The following is a 19,808-nucleotide window of genomic DNA, read 5'->3' as shown; positions in this document are numbered from 1 at the left end:
GTATTGGGGGGGGGGGGGGTTCTTTAGGGCTGGGAGGCAGGACAGGGAGGGAAAGGGAGGGGAAGGTGGGGAGGAAGGAAAGTTCCCTCCAAGGCCGCTTCAATTTCGGAGCGTCCTCAGAGGGAATGGGGAAAGCCAGTAGCGGAGTTCCGCTGGAGAAAAAACGTATGGATGTTTGAAACCTTCATTGAGTTTGAGCCTTGACACAGCCAGATGGCGAAACATTAGCTAATGTCAGCTCTTGTTTGAATAAGCTTTTCCATGGCTTCCACATGAACAATACATTCAGCTAGCATTTATCCTGCCCCAATAATCTCTAAAGAAAGAAAAGTGGGAAACAGACAGTCGTCTATATATGAAGGAAATGGTTGTGCATAACATCAAGAATTAAGATAAGTGAATTATTTCAAATTTTAATTATGACATTTTGAAATAGTAGCTCTTTTGGAGCACTTAAACAAACTGATAAGAAAAGCAATGTGGGAAATAGATAGTAGTCTATACGGCTGCACATGACATCAAGAACCAAGATAAGTGAGTGTTTTTTAATTCAATTATGAAATATTGAAAAGACTATTTCCTTTGGAGGATTTAATTGCACTACCATGATGTCTATTTCTTCTACGAATCCCATGTGAAGTGATTCATTGAGTGAAGGAATTTAAATATATCACAAAAAATTGAGAAGATATTAAAAAAAATGTTTTTAAATATATGAAAATTTGAAATAAAGTTTGTTCTGGACAATATATTGAAATAGGGGGTTGGAGGTTTTTCAGGACCTATGATTGGAATTATCTCACATATGCCAGATAGTTCTTACTAGAACAGGTATAGAGGTTCTGAGCTCTTTTTCTTCCTTATTTAGATATCCTGAATATAGATTTAATCAATTATACACATATGTGAAGTTTTTTTTTAATTTGTCATTGGTATCTTCACATTTACCTGTCTTTTTTGGAAGTTTGCCAAACACCACCACTGAGGCAAGTTTGTTCTGGAGAATATATTGAAATAGGGGGTTGGAGGTTTTTCAGGACCTATGATTGGAATTATCTCACATATGCCAGATAGTTCTTACTAGAACAGGTATAGAGGTTCTGAGGTCTTTTTCTTCCTTATTTAGATATCCTGAATATAGATTTAATCAATTATACACATATGTGAAGTTTTTTTTTAATTTGTCATTGGTATCTTCACATTTACCTGTCTTTTTTGGAAGTTTGCCAAACACCACCACTGAGGCAGGACTTAACTGACCTCCCCTGCCTGCTTCACTTCAACAACTTTTTGAGGCGAAACAGGCAGGGGAAATCAGTGGAGTCATGCTTTAGTGGTGATGTTTCGGGAATAGGAGGCAGAGGAACTCAATGGAGTCATGCCTTGGTAATGGTGTTTGGGGAAAAGCAGGCAGAGGAGCTCAGTGGAGTCATGCCTCAGTGATAGTGATTGGGTAAAAGCAAGTAGAGGAGCTCAGTGGTCAGTGGTTTTTGGGGCTAAGCAGGCAGAATAAGGATGTATCAGAAAACATATGAAGAAAGACTGAAGGATATGAATATGTATACCCTGGAAAAGAGGAAGCATAGAGGTGATATGATACAGACCTTCAGATACCTGAAAGGTTTTAATGATGTATAAACATCAAATCTTTTCCACTGGAAAGAAATCAGTAGAATAAGGGGTCACAAAATGAAACTCCAGGGATGACGTCTTAGAACCAATGTCAGAAAATATTTTTTCACGGAGAGGGTGGTGAATGCCTGGAATGCCCTTCCGGAAGAGGTGGTGAAAACCAAAACAGAGAAAGAATTCAAAGGGCCATGGGATCAATACTGTGGATCCCTAAAGACTAAAGAATGGAAATGAAGAAAAGAGTGCATGGGGTAACTTGCTGGTGTGGTGGTTACTACCCTTAACAAATAAGCCTTCATACTGTTGATGCAAATCCATCATGGCTCTCTGCTTCAACAGCAGGGGAAAAGGTGAATTGGATTCATACAGCAAACAATGAGTCTGGGGATTCATACAGCAAACAATGAGTCTGGGGAAACAAATAGGTATGGGGTAACTTGTTGATGCACCAATTACTACCCTTAATCAATACGCCTGATACTTTGAAGCAACTCCAGCATTGCTCTGTGCTTCAATGGCAAGCATAACGGGGAATTGGATTCAAAAAGCAAGCAACGAGGGCCTTGACTTTTATGGTATGAGAAACTGATAAGCATGGGGGTAACTACAAAGTGCAACAGATACTACCATAATCTTGTTGGGCAGACTGGATTGGCCATTTGGTCCTTTTCTGCAATCATTTTTATGTTTCTATGTTTCTATGTATCAGACCCCTGTGGTTATGTGAGGGATATGGCAATGTAAGGCTGCTGCTAGATGTGCTGCCAGAACCTTGTGATGTTGGTGTTGTAGTATGGTATGGTAGTGTAAAGCTGATGCTGCATGTCAGATCCTTGTGCTGTTGGAGTTGGGGTATGGCAATGGAAGGCTGCTGCTGGATGTGCTGTGAGATCCCTGTAGTATCTAAACCCAGTGTTGTTGTTGGGGATGTATCACGAGGAAGAAGGAAGAGTGACACCCTAGTGTTGGTAGGGACATGTCAGGAAGCAGCAGGCTGAGTCATACCCTAGTGTTGTTGATGAGGATGTGTCAGGATGCAGCATGATGTGATAGGCCCCAGTGTTGTTGATGAGAACGTGTCAGGCGGCAACAGACTAAGATAGACACCGGTGTTGTTGATGGGGAAGTGTTAGGAGGCAGCAGGATGTGACAGCCCGCTGTGTAGTTGATGAGGACATGTCAAGAGATAGCAGGCTAAGTCAGACCTCAGTGTTGTAGATGAGGATGTGTCAGAAGGCAGCAGGATGTGACAGGCCCCAGTGTTGTTGATGGGGATGTGACAGAAGGCAGCAGCATTTATTTATTTATTTCAAAACTTTTCTATACCGGTATTAGTAGGTACATCATACCGATTTACATTTGAACTGAGGTGGAAATTACATCTAACAGGTACAGGGGATGGGGTACTGTATGTGACAGGCCCCAGGTTTGTTGATGAGGACATGTCAGGAGGCAGCAGACAGAGTCAGACCCCAATATTTTTTATGGGGACGTGTCAGGAGGCAGCAGAATGTGAGTGTCTCCAGTGTTGTTAATGGGGATGTGTCAGGATGCAGCAGGATGTAACAGTCCCCATTGTTGTTGATGGGGACGTGTCAGGAGGCAGCAGGATTTGTTGTTTATGGGGACATGTCAGGAAGAAGTAGGCTGAGTCAGAACCAAGTTTTGTTGATGGGGATGTGTCAGGAGGCAGCAAGATGTGACAGGCCTCAATGTTGTTAATGGGGATGTGTTAGGAGGCAGCAGCCTGAATCAGACCTCAGTATTGTTTATGAGGACATGTCAGGAGGCAGCAGGCTGAATCAAGACCCAATTTTGTTGATGGTGATATGTCAGGAGGCAGAGGAATTGATCAGCCTCAGTTGCAGTATCTAGGGTAAGGCAGGCAAAAGGTATCAGTGAATGTTGGCCCCTGTGATATTGCTAAGGGCAAGGCAGGCAGAAGTTGTCAGTGCATGTTGGCCCCAGTGATTTTGGTAATGGCAAGGCAGGCAGAAGGTGTGAGTGCATGCTGGGCTCAGTGATGATAATCACTGACAAAACAGGAAATCAAGATGCAAAAAAGAGATGTGACACAATTCTCCACATTCGACGAGGTATCTCAGTCTGAAGTGGAACGCATGATAAAAAAACTGAATCCCGCACCACATAAAATTGACACCATTCCCACCACAGATATAAAAAAACTAGCTGATATAACCTCATACACACTAACCAAAATAATTAACCTATCACTCAGTGAAGGGGTTATGCCAGACTCACTGAAAAATGCAATAATAAAACTGATTATGAAAAAGAAAAACAGTGTGACCCAACTGTCTTAAGTAACTATAGGCCTGTTTCAAACTTGCCCATGATCGCAAAGTTAATAGAAAAAGCAGTACAAAAGCAACTAGCAGAACATCTAGACAACAATAACATACTCTTCCCATCACAACATGGCTTCAGAAAACACTATAGCACCGAAACATTACTAATCTCTCTAACAGATACCGTACTTCGTGGATTCGACAGTGGAAAACACTACATCATGATACTGCTAGATCTGTCCACTGCATTTGACACAGTAAACCATGACATACTATTAAAAAGACTGGAAGAAATTGGATTACAAAACAAAACAATCAAATAGTTCATTTCCTACCTTAACAATAGGTCCTATCAGGTCCAGATAAAAAACTCAATATCAGACAAAATCACACTAAAGACAGAAGTCCCCCAGGGCTCAGCACTTTCAGCAACTCTATTTAACATTTACATGCTCCCACTCTGCCACCTACTGGCTGGACTAGGTGTCATACACTACATATATGCTGACGACATTCAATTAATACTACCAATTGAAGAATCAATTGAAAAAACACTAAACTTTGCAATGCTATACCTAGACATAATTAAACAACTATTAAACCAAATGGAACTAGTAATCAACATTGAAAAAACAGAATTTATACATCTTGAACGAAAAAACATTGAAAGAATTCAAAATCCCATTCGACTTAAAAATGACAAATCAGTAGACTTAACTGATAAAACTAGAAACCTAGGAGTAATTATAGACACGGAACTGAGCCTTAAGCAACACATATCAATAAAAACAAGGGAAGGCTACGCCAAACTAATGGTCCTTAGAAGACTAAAACCCTTATTAAATCAGGAACACTTTCGTACAGTACTACAAGCGTTAATATTTGCCAGCACGGACTACTGCAACACACTTTTCCTAGGATTACCATACACCACTATCAGGCCACTGCAAATACTACAGAACTCGGCTGCCAGAATACTTACTGGTAAGGGCAGAAGAGATCATATCACCCAAACACTTGCAGATTTACACTGGCTCCCAATAGAGCAGATAATTCAATTTAAAGCACTTTGCACAGTTCATAAACTAATAAACGACGAAAACTCGGACTGGCTAAACACCGCAATACGACTACATGTCCCCCAAAGAAATCTCAGATCAGCCAATAATGCTCTACTAACCATACCCTCAGTCAAAACAGCAAAGTTGACCCAAGTTAGAGAGAGAGCACTATCTTTGGCAGGACCTTTATTATGGAACACATTACCACTAGAATTAAGACTAATGAAAGAAATAAAACTCTTCAAAAAAGGCTTAAAAACATGGCTCTTCAAAAAAGCATTTCACAGTGAGGCAACGGAATAACACATACACAAAGCAGGAAATCACCAAGAAAAAGCAGTATTGCTTACTTTTGTTATTTTCTCACAATTTAAGTATTAAATTATAAAGACAGTTAATAGTAAATGGTAACCACACCCTTTCCCATTTAGAGTATATTATCGAACTATGTAACCGTATAATAATGGCACCCTTTGGATAAATTAGAAACCACATATTTGTGCCTAACTGTAAACCGTTGTGATGGTACTCTACTATACGACAGTATAGAAAAGTTTTTAAATAAATAAATAATCAGGTCAAGACAGGCAGAAGATGTAAATGCATGTTTGCCCTAGAAGTGTTTTGGAGACATGGCATGAGGAATCAGGATATGTGATGTCCAACTGGCAGTGTTGGGGAAACAGCAGGACTCAGTACTTGTGTGTTATGGCCATTGCAATGACTTTTTGGGCCTGGGAGTCAGCACAAGCATATTGGTTGAAGTGTGATCCAACTGGCAGTTTTGGGGACACGGCAGGACTCAGCATTGGTGTGTTGTGGCCATTGCAATGGCTTCTTGGTCCTGGGAGGCAGCAGCAGTGTATTTGTGGAGGTGTGACCCAGCTGGCGGTGTTGGAGACACAAGAATCAGTACTGGGGGTGTTGTGGCCCTCGGAATGGCTTCTCGGACCTGGGAGGCAGCAGTAGTGTGTTTGTGGCAGTATGGCCCAACTGGCCCATTGGGGATACAGCTGGAATCAGCATTGGTGTGTTGTGGTCCTGGCATGGCTCCTTGGACCTGAGATGCAGCATCAGTGTGTTTGTGGAAGTGGGGCTCCTCTGGTGTTTTGGGGACACAACCAGACTCAGTATTTGGATTTGTTATGGCTCTCAGAATGCTTTTTGGGCCTGGGAGGCATCAGCAGTGTGTTTGTGGAAGTGTGGCCCAACTGGCAGTGGGGGACCCAGCAAGTCACAGCATTCGTGTGTTGTGGCCCTTGTTTTCATTTAGTCCAGTTCTCAAGATGTCCTCCAACTGCAGAGGGCACTAGAAAGCAGAATAAACTGGATGACACCGAAGGCTCCGCACTTTTACTCACGATCTGATTGATTGTAGAGGCTGTAAGAAGCTTGCACTCCTGGTCCTGTTAGGATGGTCTCAGAGGTGAAGGATATGGTTATACTGGCAGACACCATGCCTATCCTTTCAGCATACGGCTGTAGGATTCGTGTGCCACATAATCTGGAAACAATCAGAAAGGATTATATTCAACTGGGCAAAATAGCTGTTATCATGAAGTAGGATTGTGATAAAGCATGCATCCTAGGTAGGAAATGCCAAACATTAGGATGTTAGAAAAGCTCCTCAAGCAATATGCTCATTCTCAGGCTAAAGGCAAACTGGTGCTGAACACCAACAGGAGCCTGAGAAAGAGGCTTGAGGCAGCCCAGGAGCTGAGGAGAGAGAGCATGGGGGAGCTCCAATGCTGGGGCTACCAGAGAAGCACAATGCGGCACAATGTCATTAATGCTGGGAGTTATTGTTGGGAATAGAAAATGTATTACATTCAAAGGGGCTGAGGGAATCTCAAACCAAGCTGTAGGTAAGGAGCCCTGCCCAGACAGAGAAAAAGAGAGTGAAGAAACCAGTGGCCAGAAGGCTGAATACTGATGCCGTTACTGCTATTAAAGAGGCAAGTGTCTTTTATTTTTGCATGCTGGTCATCTGGGGCTTAGCTGAGCTTAGCTGACTACTCTGCTAATAAGTATTATGTAGTAGAGAAATGCTTGGGCTAGAAGGAAAAGCCTGGAAGAGGGTTTACTTTTGCTGCTATTTAAAAGGCCAGGATTCATTGATTGACTTCATCTGAACTTAAAAGTTGTAAATATTGTAAACCAAACTGCACTAATGTGTTAACTGCACCCGAATCTAGGTCAGTGGATGTTAAGTCCCCTGTGGGGAGTGCTTTTGGGTTCCCAAAGAATAGACCGTCAAGTGGGTCAGATACAGTTCTGGTCGTTTACTGCAGGTTATACCAGGCAACAGATACAAACAGTTCAGCTTTGACTTTGGCAATAGGGAACAAATAGTTTCAGTCCTGAATTAAGATTCAATGAAGTTCAGAGGCCTGGTCCATGTTTGGGGTAAATAGGATTGCAGGAAGCAGGTCAAGTCTACAGTCAGAACGCAGGACTGAAATTCCATGGCAAGAAGTTGGACAGCCTTCAAATTGCTAAAATTGCTTCCATTTTCTCAGCAACCCCTTTTCACTGGTCCTCCAATCAATCTGGAGCATTTTTTGGTCTATTCTTGAGGCCATTCCACCTGGGTCTTTGGTCTTTTCACGCATTTTCAGGCTAGTCCACTGAGCTATCCCTGCTTCAAATCCAGTGCTATCAAAAAATGAACCCTCATGTAACCAACTTATTATAAACTTAACAGCTACTTTACAACATTTGATGGTGTTCAGTTACTATTCAATGGTGACGAGTCATAAAAGGTATTCCCAGCTAAATAACCTTTATTTGCCTTTAAATAATCATCGGTCACTGTCTCAGAGCAGTTGCTAATGATCTTTGAATTTTTATAAGGTTTTTCAATGCATTAAAATCATCCACTCATCTGGTCTTGTGAAGTTGTATTTGATGATAACCTCGCAGCATTTTATTTACAAATCACCTAAATAAAGGTCTGGGTTTTGAGATTATGTCAGAACTCATAGAACAAAGAGCTATGACAAAATATATTTAAAAGAATTGATCCAGCTTCAATGCACTTTAAGTATCTTATGATATTCTATTATTTAGCGCCTAATTTAAATTATTATTAGTTACTGTTTTTCAATTGGATCAATAACATGATTGACAGCATAACAAAGTAGTTGATCCAGGCTTCATCTGGTGACAACTTGGCACCAATGTAAGCACAAAACTATTTGGGGCACTGTCACATGGGTAGACAGATGATAAGGTTATCGGAGTTGTTGCTTTGAAAGATGGTATGGAAATAATTTGAACTCCCAGAGTATTTTCACTGTGAAATAAATTAAAATAGAAAAATGATCTCAAAGGCACTTTTATAATCAAATTAATATTTTTATTTTGATGGCAAATGGATAACTTCAGGTTTTTCAACTCTTAAAACAAGTTTACTTATTGACAGAATAAACACTTCATTGTTTCAATATTTTCAAGGAGAAATATTGTGCTTCTAATATACAAAACAATTTTTAAAGTTTACTCTCATTCTAATTTTTAACACAGTGTTTTGATTAGAAAATGGTTCCTTTACAAGAATTGCTTCTCACTAAGATAATATTACATAAGTATTTTTCTTATTTAGTTTTTCTTAATGAGAACAAATGTTGAATTTTCAACTTTAGTCCAAGAAAATTTGACTCTTTGTATTAACTTTTGATTATTACAGGCTCTTCAGGATATGTTAGAATTCTCTAGGATTCCTTTCAGGTAAGTATTAACAGTTTTTCTCTTTTAACTTTGTTTAACTCTTGTCTCTCCATGTGTTGCACTAACTTACTAATGCAATTAACCAAATTTTGTCACAGTTTGTTGGTGCGCACTTTTCTTAATTTTACTTCTGGGTAATACATTTTGAGAGCGCAGTTTGTGAAAGCTGAAATGGAAACACACTGACCCAGGAATGAAGTGAAGCTTTGGTGGCTTGTTATCAGGGAACAGAGTATGCTGCTTGATAGTGCCAAATGGACCCGAACTGCCATTCTTGATCACAAAGTCTCAGGATACAATGGCTTACATATTATGCTAACTCAAATCAAATCAATAACACTGACTTCCTAATCCTGCCAATCCTCCACAGCCTACAATGTTGTTAGTGTGTGTCTTGACATCTAATTGAGACTGGAGTTCTTATTAACAGAAATCAAAAGATAATTATATCATCCCTGTCTAATTATTCTTAGAGGCACAACTTAAATATTATGTTTCAAGCTTTGTGAGAAATTATAGAGTAAGAAAATAATGAATGATGATTACTCTGTCTCATATTTCACACTTATTTGCCAGTAAAGACAGGGAAAAATTATGGGACTTCTACATTCCAAATTATTCCAAAAATGTTTCCTCTAAGAAAACAACACAAAAGTACCTTTATTTACAGGGTATTGTCTATTAAATACTGCAATACCTTTATGTACAGGTAGAGTGTCTACAATTTGAATTCTATGAGACTCTATGAAATAGTTTTTCTTTGAGGTAGAATGTAATTCAGTTTAATAAATTCAGAATCAGAACACCAATCCTTTACTCTTCCTCACATTCACTTATCTATCAAAGCTGATAAAAATCATGAACCAGCTATGAGATTAAATGTACTTTAACTAAATGTTTACCTCTGTCAGCATTGAATTTACAAAAAACACTTACACACACTTTCACACATTAACCAAGGGTTTCTAAGTGTTTGGGTGCTCTTTCACGTAAACTAGGCATCTGTGACAGGAATCTGTGAACTGGTCTCTTCACTTCAGTCTTCAACTCAGCTCTGTCTGCAGTTTTCAGAACGTGCTCAGTGAAAACCTTCAGCAGAGATCCCTACTCATCTGATGTCATTGTAGGAAATAAATAGTACTTATCTACTTCAGGAAACCTACTTATTCTCTAACGGGCATATTTTAAAAGCCCTGCTCGCGTAAATCCATCCGGATTTACGCGAGCAGGGCCTTGCGCGCCGGCGCGCCTATTTTGCATAGGGCGCCGGCGCGCGCAGAGCCCCGGGACGCACGTAGGTCCCTGGGTTTTTCGAAAGGGGGTGTGTCGGGGGCGTGTCGGGGGCAGGACCGGATGACATGGCGTTTCGGGGGCGGGAAGCGGCATTTCGGGGGCGGGACCGGGACGTGGCACCAGCCCGGGGGCGTGGTCCAGGCCTCCGGACCAGCCCCCGGGTCGGAAGACGGCACGCCAGCAGTCCGCTGGCGCGCGTAGATTTACGTCTGCTTCTCGCAGGCGTAAATCTAGGGACAAAGGTAAGGGGGGGGTTTAGATAGGGCCGGGGGGGTGGGTTAGGTAGAGGAAGGGAGGGGAAGGTGAGGGGAGGGCGAAAGGAAGTTCCCTCTGAGGCCGCTCCGATTTCGGAGCGGCCTAGGAGGGAACGGAGGCAGGCTGCGCGGCTCGGCGCGCGCAGGCTGCCCAAAATCGGCAGCCTTGCGCGCGCCGATCCAGGATTTTAGAGGATACACGCGGCTATGCGCGTATCTTATAGAATCCAGCGTACTTTTGTTTGCGCCTGCTGCGCAAACAAAAGTACGCGATCGCGCTTTTTAAAAAAATCTACCCCTAAGGAAGCACTTAAAAACCCCTTGGCTAAGGAAAACATCCTAAAAAAGAATTTTTAATAAGCTCAAAATATTTCTTTAGGTAATTTATTTCTTAAATCTTCCTGTAATTTGACTTAACTTAGTATTGTTACACAGACGTGATTATTTAACTCCTTTGCAAAAACACTGAGGTGGTCTAGCTTTGCTATAGCATTGCCATGGCATTGCCTAGTGGATGGCTTAAGTAGTTTTTTTTAACTTCTCTGAGAGTTGAGTGGATCTTATTTTTAACCATGTTTTACACTGCCCATTAAAATGAATAGGGAAAATTAGTCAAATAAAACCAATAAAAACTCCACTCATACAGTTTCAAAGTATACCAAATTCTCAGGATAACTTCCAATTAAATGTAGCAAGTGTCCTGTGTCTTTTCATGCCCATATTAGTTAATGTAAATACTTTTAAAGCTAATTAAATTTATAATATACAAATTAAATATTTTTTTCCCAAGCCAAAGGTCAAAACGGTGTTTTATAATCCTATCTGGTGACCACCACCACCAAACCCCAGTTTTTGAAGTGTTTTGATTACTTTTAAATCTCAGGGACCTCCTGGAAATAATGGGTGGGATAACTCTATTAATATTAACTCTGACCCCTAACTCTGGATGTGGTCAAGTTTCAAGACCTCCTAAACCAGATCAACCCTCACAGAAATGAACTTTATTAAATTGCAAAAGTTGAATAAACTTATTGGCGCCGGGTTTGCCATGTTGCTTCCTGGGGGATGAAACCTAGGTGCAAGCTTCTCCCCATGCTCCCCACCAAAACTACCATGTTTTACACCTTTAACATGGCTGGTTTAGGTTTTATTTACTTTTTAAACTTTTAATTTGCCTTCAGGCACTCCTGGGACAGCCTTCTGCTGACGCCACCACCGACATCGGCAAGGACTCCTAAAACTATATCAGTATCAAGCCAGGGCTTTGCCTAGAGCCCTGGTGCTGTCTTCCCCTTACATTTCACAGTGACAGTGCCTCCAGCTCTGCTGCTGCACTACGGCCTCAGCTGCACATTGCGGCACTGATTTATTAAAAAAAAACAAAACCCCGATGACGCGGTACCTCAGGCCTCTTCTTCAGGCTGCCGGGAGCTCCCCAGGCTCCTGTGGCCCCCTGCTGTCTCCTTCGCAGCCAACTGCTGCATTGCACGAATCCCCAGAGTGGCGCTGATGGCAGGGGCGTAGCGAGGGTCTCCGGCGCCCGGGGCCAATTTTTATTTATTTAGTAAAATCTTATATGACATAACTTCCTTGCACAAAGCATTCAATGTTGTCTCCCCTGCAGGCCCCCCCTTTCTCCATCCCTCCTGTCTCCCACCCATTATCCGCCAGCTCATCACCACATCCACCAGCTGATCATCACATGGCACCACTGTGTGGAATCTCTTCACTGGGGAGGGATGGGAACCCCGCCACACGTCACCACAGGATGCCGCCATGCAAGGCCAGTGCTAACTTTTCTGCAGCCCTCTATAAACAATTACTGTGCTGGTCCTCTCCTCATTATGTTTGGTTTTTTTTTTTTTTTAACATTTCATTTGTATTCTTTTACTAATCAGGGTCAGTGAAGGTTATTAGGCACCCTAAGTGAATCTTATAGTTCTGTGCCCTCCACGGGGCGCTTCTCAAGCTTCCGGGGCACCTCCTTAGCATTGCAGCTGTCAGACACTTTTATTTTAAATGGGGCTCAATGTCGCTGCCTGTAGAAAGCATGCTGATGTCTCTGCATGGTCCACACTTTATTAAAAAATCAGGGCACTCTTCCATAGGCTTCCCCTGCCCCAGCACAACATCAAGCTTCCCTAAGCCCACCAATCACTGGCAAGGTATTTATTTATTTATATTTTACCCAAATTTACACCAAAATGAGCTGACAAGCCAATAGAGTTTCTCCTGTCTTGTTGAAGCTGTAAAGTGTAAGCGAGAGAGAGCATGCGTGTGATAGAAATCAGATAAGCTGATGATTTTAATTGCATTGAAAAAGCTTAAAAAAATTAAAGGATCATTACCAACTGCTCTGAGATACTAACTAATGATTACCTAAAAAAAACAAATAAAGCTATATAGCTGGAAGTACCTATTATGACCGGTCACCATTGAATAGTGAGTGAAATTCATCAAATGTTGTAAAATAACTGTTAAATTTATAAGTTGGTTATAGGAGAGTTCATTTTTGGATACAGTGAACGTTTTCCCTCCATAATTGACACACAGTAATTTTCAGGTAGCTGAAATCCAATGGTGACAGTTGATTATTCCTGAGCTGCCCTTTATGGTCTTCAGCTGATGGTAGCCATAATACTGTGAGGCAGGAAAGCTGTTTGTGTCACATTAATGAATGAAAATAGCATGGCAAGAAGGCTCATAATATATTATGAGAAAAAAACTGAAAAACAATGGATTATGGGAAACCTGTAATACTCCCTATAATTCATGGTGGGATAAAAAGTAATGGGAAGTAGGACTTCTTATGTTTAGCTCAGAGTGTTATGCAGAAGGAAGATATGTAAGATAAGGCCATGAAAAACAAGAACGATGATATTGACTTCATAGAGTGATTACAGGCCACAAACAAGCATGGAAAATGTAGCATCTTAGACTGTTGCAATTGAAAAATTATTTAATAATGCATTTATTGTGGTGAAAAAAAAGAATAGCACATTTGCATAAAAACACATTTTAAATAACAAAAAATATTTAACATTTATAACAATACAAACAGTAAAAAACCAGAAAAGAATAACTAGGTCTTCTGATTTTAGATTTTAACTGATAAACCCTGATAAAAGACCCATAATGCAAATAAATAAAATAAAATAGTGAGGTCCATATTCAGTCGCTGTAAGGCTCAGCTAGTAAGACGGAAAAACTTATCTGACTATTTTAAAGTTAGCCAGATAAGTTTAGGACCAACTAGTTAGCTAGTTAACCGGCTAACTTATCCAGATAACTCAATTCCTCTCCGTTATGCCCATTTTCCTCCCATCACTTAGCTGGATAAGTATTTATAAGGATAAGTAATTATCTGGCTAAGTGGCAGCCGCTAACTGTGGCCAAATATTTAAACTGCACCACTTAAGCCGCAACTTATCCAGCTAAGTGGTGCGGAATATCAGCCTAGATGTTTATTAAACACTGGATAAACACCACTTCCTCCAGTACTCTCTCACCCTATTTTGCCTACCCTGGATGCTCCACTTTGGTTTTGTGCCTTTTCATTGCTAACGACTCCTCAGAGGCACAAATGAATGTATTTGATTCAACTGGAAAAGGTACACAACAATAGTACTTTGCTGCAAAAACACCAATAAACACTGATTTTTTTATACCCCCCAAAGAACTCCTTATTATTTGGAAAATAGATACTTAAATTTACAATTTCTAAACACCTAAAATCAGAAGCCCTGATCATAATTACGAGTGCCAAATGAAATGTATTCGAAGTGCTAAGAGAAATGTAGAAATGTATTAGGACTCTCCACTTCATCATCTATCTGGTAAAAGAAAAGAAATCAATCTATATCATGCTAATTTAAAAAAATATGATCAAAACGTATTCTGAAAGGAATTAAAAAATGTTCACTCTTTCCAACGAAAGGGTTCAAGGCAAGCAACATTCAAACCCCCACATTTGAAAAGCCCAACTCTATGAGTTTGAACATCAAAACAACTGGGTAAAGGGCATGATCATATGCATATTCTGTTGTAGGAGAAAAATTGAGGACAAATAGCACCTGTCATTGGCATCTCACATTGTGCAATTCATGTGACAGGATTATGGGAAACTCAGGAAGCCCTATCCTATCATGTTTTTCTCATAGTATGTTACAGAAGGCAAGATCCTGGCACACATAAGGTTTTCTTATTTATCTCATGGCATGACAAAATAGGCTCCTTCACTGAGCTCAATGTGGGGACTCGAGGAGAATTTTCTTATGAAAATTATAATTCTTCATCTGCCCCCCCCCCCTCCCTTTTATGATCCTCACTATACAAAGGGGGCTATGGAATTCTTTCTTGAAAGGGGGAAAATAAACTTCAGGCTCCTACTGGTGTTTAGCCAGCAAGAAAAGAACACTGCATACGCCACACAGAAATTTTCCAAAGAAATATAACTTTACTAAATAAAGTTCTTCACTGTGCATTTACCAGGTTGAGAGTCAGTACATTTCATTAAAGAGAATTAAAGCATCCACTGCGGCTCCAATCTGTACCTCTAACAAAAACACTTATTAGGATTTCACTCTCTCAAAGATAATTTCTCTGTTAGACTGCTTTAAATCCAGTCGTAGGGAGTCACTACAGAGACTCTCAATGATTATCTCTTCTTCAAACTGTTTCTCTCTGTATGGGTTAATCTTGTTGCCACATAATATGCCATTCTTCACCTACCAGACCCCAATATCTGGTGATCCTGCTTCCAATTGAATTCTTACACTGCTAGCAGCCGACATGACTCCTCTATCTGTATTACTGCTTGTACCAGATGGGTACCTTTTGGAGTATGACATAGGAGAATATAGCTAGGCTATCTCCTTCTCCTCACTGTATACAGCAATCTACTGCATGGGAGTCCAGAAAAGCTTCTGGGAATCCTATACTGATCCCCTCTATCTGCAGTGAGAGACAGTCTCTCCTCATTCCTCCTGTGGAACCAGGTTCAGTTTTGCACCTGCTCTCACGTCCTACCTGTGAATCCCCCAGTAAAGGTTGCTCTGCTGGAAATCATAGACTCTTGTTTCCAATTCTGCAGCTTCTCCTGGAAACTCACTAGTGGTCTCTCTATCCCCCTTTAAGATCACTCCATATTTGGCTCAACACAAAGGAGTGGCTTTAAAATTAGGAGAATAGGATCTGTACAGTATTAAAAGACCATTTCCTTGGGGCTGAACAAGCAAGCAGCAAAGACAGAAAAAAGGGGAGGGAAGAGAGAGTGATAAGAAAACCTTCTGTACCTCCTGCCTTGAATCAGCCATTGTCCTTGAGTGCAAGGTATGTTATAATACCGTCTCTGCAGCATATAGGCATCAAACCACAGGACAACACCATAGTCAACAGACGGGACCTTAGAATGGAGAGAGGCAAAGAAATGGAAAATGAGAAACATTAAAGCCACATGGTACTACGTTAAGAAAAAACGGCAGTTTATACTCCAGTCCTTGCTGAACACAGTCAACAGTCCTCTCACTTCACTCATAAAGGAAATATTCCTGTAACATACCAATAATGACCAAACACCCAATAATTCAGAGATATCAATACTCTTTCGAGTAAGGCGCTCACTATGTTTTTTTATGCATTCTTTGTGTATCGGTGAAAGAATGCGTTAAGGAAAGATCGCATCTGTCCAGCCATCCAGGTGCAGAGCGGAATAGTGCCAACAGTGGTCTGCTCACAAAAATACATTTGGGACTGTTGTGTTACTTAAAGAGAAGTACACTTTTCTAAACTTATTTAAACATAAAAGGCATACTCAAAGTTCATCTAATCCAGTGCATTTCAGTGGTAAATTAAGGTATTTCCTTCAAACTCCCAAAAATATTCCTCTTAAGAGTTCCTAAATATTGGCATGAATAAATACTTTAGTCACTTATCTAAAGGGCAGGGTGAAAATATAAACACTGGAATTTATTCCAAAAAACATATTCAAAGGGGTTTGTCCAACAAAGTTCAGTCTTAGCCATGAAAAGCCCAAGCCATTGTGTGTGTGTGTATATATGTGTGTGTGTGTGTTCCTTCCAGGTACAGGAAAAAGTGAAGAGTCATGCATTTGGGGAGCAAAAATACAAACAAGCCTTATGCAATGGTGGGCTGAGAGATTGATGAGCATGGACTGGGAGAGAGTGGTGATACTGTTTGATAATCTGAAGGTAGCAAAGCATTGTGACAAGGCAGTGACTAGAGCTAGAGAGATGCTTGTAGGAAAAAGGAAGTGATACTGCCCCTGTTCAGATCTGCAGTCCGTATCTCACAAAAGACAGAGATAGGAGAGAAGCAGCCCAGAGAAAGGCAACCAAAATGGTTGTAAGGAGCCTGGCTGTTGTGTGGCCCTCCTGCCTGCAGGGGCCCTCAGTGGGCTGAGTATGAGCTGCACAATAGGGATGTGCAGCCAGAAAGTATTCTTTGGATTCAGGATACATATTCGTCGGGGGCCAGATACATTGCATTCGTTCAATGGCGCCCCAGATACGTTGATACATGCATTCGTTTTCCGGTTCCTATTAAAGTCAATGGGGGAAGTATTTGTAGCCTATTTTTGGCTCACGTAAATTTTATGTCACTGCCTAGCAATTCTGCAGCAGCAAAATCGCAAATCAGCCTGGTCTCTACACATCTGATGAGTAATCTACAGCCTCATGCCTGCGACAGATTTTAAATCAAGGGAATACATTGCACAAGATGCAGAAACAGCGGTACATTATCAGCGATACCCAATCCGACTTTGACAGGAATTATGCAAGGGTACACTTTTCAATATTGTCTGAACAGGCTTCAGGACTGTGTGATGCATATTGGGATTCTGGTATCATATGTACAGCTGAGGTTCACAATGTCTTGAGTTGTAAGGATTACATTTTGAGCCAGTTTAGAGTGAATATATAAATTTGGACAGATACTGGAACCAGAATCAGGTCACAGTTGCCTCATCCATTATTATTTATAGCTCATCCCTACAGCACTATAAAAAGTTCTTCTTTTTAGATAATCCTTCACAAACTATTTACTCCTGAGAAATTATTTCTAGGAAACAAGAGTGTGTGAAACAGCATAGAAATCGCCATATCAACAGTAATTGAGAGGGGAATATAATGTGACTGAAGGCTGAGCACCCCAAAATCATGTCCTCTTTCAAATGAACTATGGTGGCATGGAAAGTAGTAATTCGTTACCTAGAAGTAAAGAAAGGGAGATAAGCAAGATGCTTATGGCCATGCTAAGAGACGGATGAAAAGCTAGACACTTTTTGGGGCAAATTTAAAAAATATTAAAATAACCACTCACTTAAAAAAAACAAAAAACACACACACCCCACATCACACTTCTCATTCTTTTGAAGAACATATAACATTCTTAAATCAGTTGGGAGCTGGTCTTTATTTATGGATGCCAAGGCTAAAATTTCTTTCCACAGTTCCAACTCCAAAGACAAAATGTACACAGCTGCATGGTCTGACTGGATGAAGAGGAAAAATACATTAATCTTAACGGTGACAAATCTGGCTGGGACTTTTTTATAATACATGCTTGAAATACCAAGAGGCTTCTCAGGCTTTCAAAGATGCACCCATTGTTACCATTTACAAATGAAAAGGTGAAAGAGCTGTCTTCCATAATAATTGTGTTATTGCTGTTATCAATCTCTGGAAAGATCTTGGCTAAAATTTTTCTAAACTGATAAAAATGTAATGCGGTTTCCATGTTAAAAGTAATGATATACATTTTTTCTTTGAAGCAACCATAAAAAAAGCCATTGAACAACATTGAGACCTCGTTATAGTGTTTTTTCTAAGACTTTGATACAATGAACAGAGTGCCATTATTGAGGCTGCTTAAACTTTATGACTGTCCAGAGCAATATTTCAAAGTAATATAATAATTTCGTGATGGGATAACTGGTAGAGTTTCTGTGGCAGGGAAAGTTACTGATTTATTTCACACATATGTCATGGAGAGAGACAAGGCTGTGTCCCTTTTACCATAAAGGAGCTGGTGTTCTGACTGAGATGCCAGAAAATCTTGGTTTACATGGTTACATTTATCAGAAGCAGTGGAACGTAATTTAACTTGGCTAGACTACAAGCTAGTTCCAAGGTCATGAAGAATGCTTCAAAGAACTTCTCTTTGAGGACAATCCAGCACTAATAGCTCATTCACTTACAGAGAGTAAAGAGGAAATCACTCACTTTGTGACAGTAGCAAAGCAATTTGGATTAAAGATAAACACTCATAAAACTAAAATTCTCTTTCAGTCATCTAATAGGCAAAACTACATTATGATAGCCATGCCATATCTGAAGTTTTTGTTAATGGAGAGCTCCTCCAATATGCCAATACTTTTATATATCTTGGAAGCACAGTTTCTAGTGATAGCACATCTGATGTAGATTGCATATCATATCCAGTCAGTATCCAAAGCGCTTAGAAGGTTATCAAAAACCTTTGGTATCAGCAGAACCTCGATACAGCGTAAGATGAAAGTCTATCATGCCGTGGTGCTGATTGTACTTCGGAATTCCATACCAGCGATAACCCTGTGTAAGTAACACATTAGAAAGCTTACAAGCCTATCACTGAGCCAACTGTGGCAACTTTTAGGAATTAAGTGGCAAGATTACTGGTGAGTTTCAAATTCTATGGTACTGAGAAGAGCTAGCGAGCCCAATGTTGAGGTGCTTATAATTGCTATGCGTCTGAGATGGACATGCTATGCTGTCCATATGCCTACGTTTCAGCACTGGGAGCATGACCTGGAGAGAATTGTAGAGAATGAAGAAGTTGTGATCACCTGAGACATTCCTATTCCAACTGATAAAAAGCTTGTTGCAAGAAAACCAGATACTGTGATAAAGGAGAAAAACACAAAAACAGCATTGCTGACAGAAGTGTCAGCACCAAATGACTATTCTGTGGCTCGTATGGAGGAAGATCCTCAAGTATCAAATGATGCAATCAGAGATCAAGAAAATGTGGCAGAAAGATACAGAATAGTCCCAGTTGTATTGGGAACTACTGGTCTGATTAAAAAGAACAACCAGATGCATCTAGACATGTTGCCTATCCATATAACCCCTTATGAACTCCAGAAGGAAGGGTTCTTTGGCACAATGCAATTATTAAGAAGGGCATTAGCAGTGAATTTAAAAGGCTGAGATCAGACTCAACATATCCTGACTTGCGAGTTAGCTTTATTCTTGTCAAGGTATGCGCAAAATTAACCCATTTGGAAACATCACCCCCACAGAGAGTCTCTACAATGGAGGAGAGGAAGGAGAGATCTGGAGATTGTGAGTTCAAGCAGTGGACCATCTGTATTTTGGAAGAGGAGTGCCACAAAGAGATCCATTCCACTCACAGGGAGAAATGGGACCCCTGGGGGGGTACCAAGGGACCACAGACACAGATTAAGTTCTGGAGTTCAATTATTGAATTAATCATGGATGTTACCAGAAGAAGATATGTATGATGCTAAT

General features: G+C 40.5%; 1 protein-coding gene across 1 annotated transcript in view; it reads right to left on the bottom strand.

The window, feature by feature from the left end:
• The window catches only part of TMPRSS6 (transmembrane serine protease 6), a 176,144-nt gene that overhangs the window by 51,067 nt on the left and 105,269 nt on the right, over positions 1-19,808 (bottom strand). The window contains exons 10-11 of the mRNA XM_029590066.1: positions 15,573-15,682; positions 6,364-6,506 (exon numbers count right to left, since the gene is read on the bottom strand). Coding sequence (XP_029445926.1) covers positions 6,364-6,506; positions 15,573-15,682 — 253 coding nt within the window. The remainder of the gene's footprint in view (positions 1-6,363; positions 6,507-15,572; positions 15,683-19,808) is intronic.

This window comes from Rhinatrema bivittatum, chromosome 2 (assembly GCF_901001135.1).
Source record: "Rhinatrema bivittatum chromosome 2, aRhiBiv1.1, whole genome shotgun sequence".
Lineage (NCBI taxonomy): Eukaryota > Metazoa > Chordata > Amphibia > Gymnophiona > Rhinatrematidae > Rhinatrema > Rhinatrema bivittatum.
Note: the sequence above shows the minus strand (reverse complement) of the source record. Positions and strands in the feature narration are given on the sequence as shown.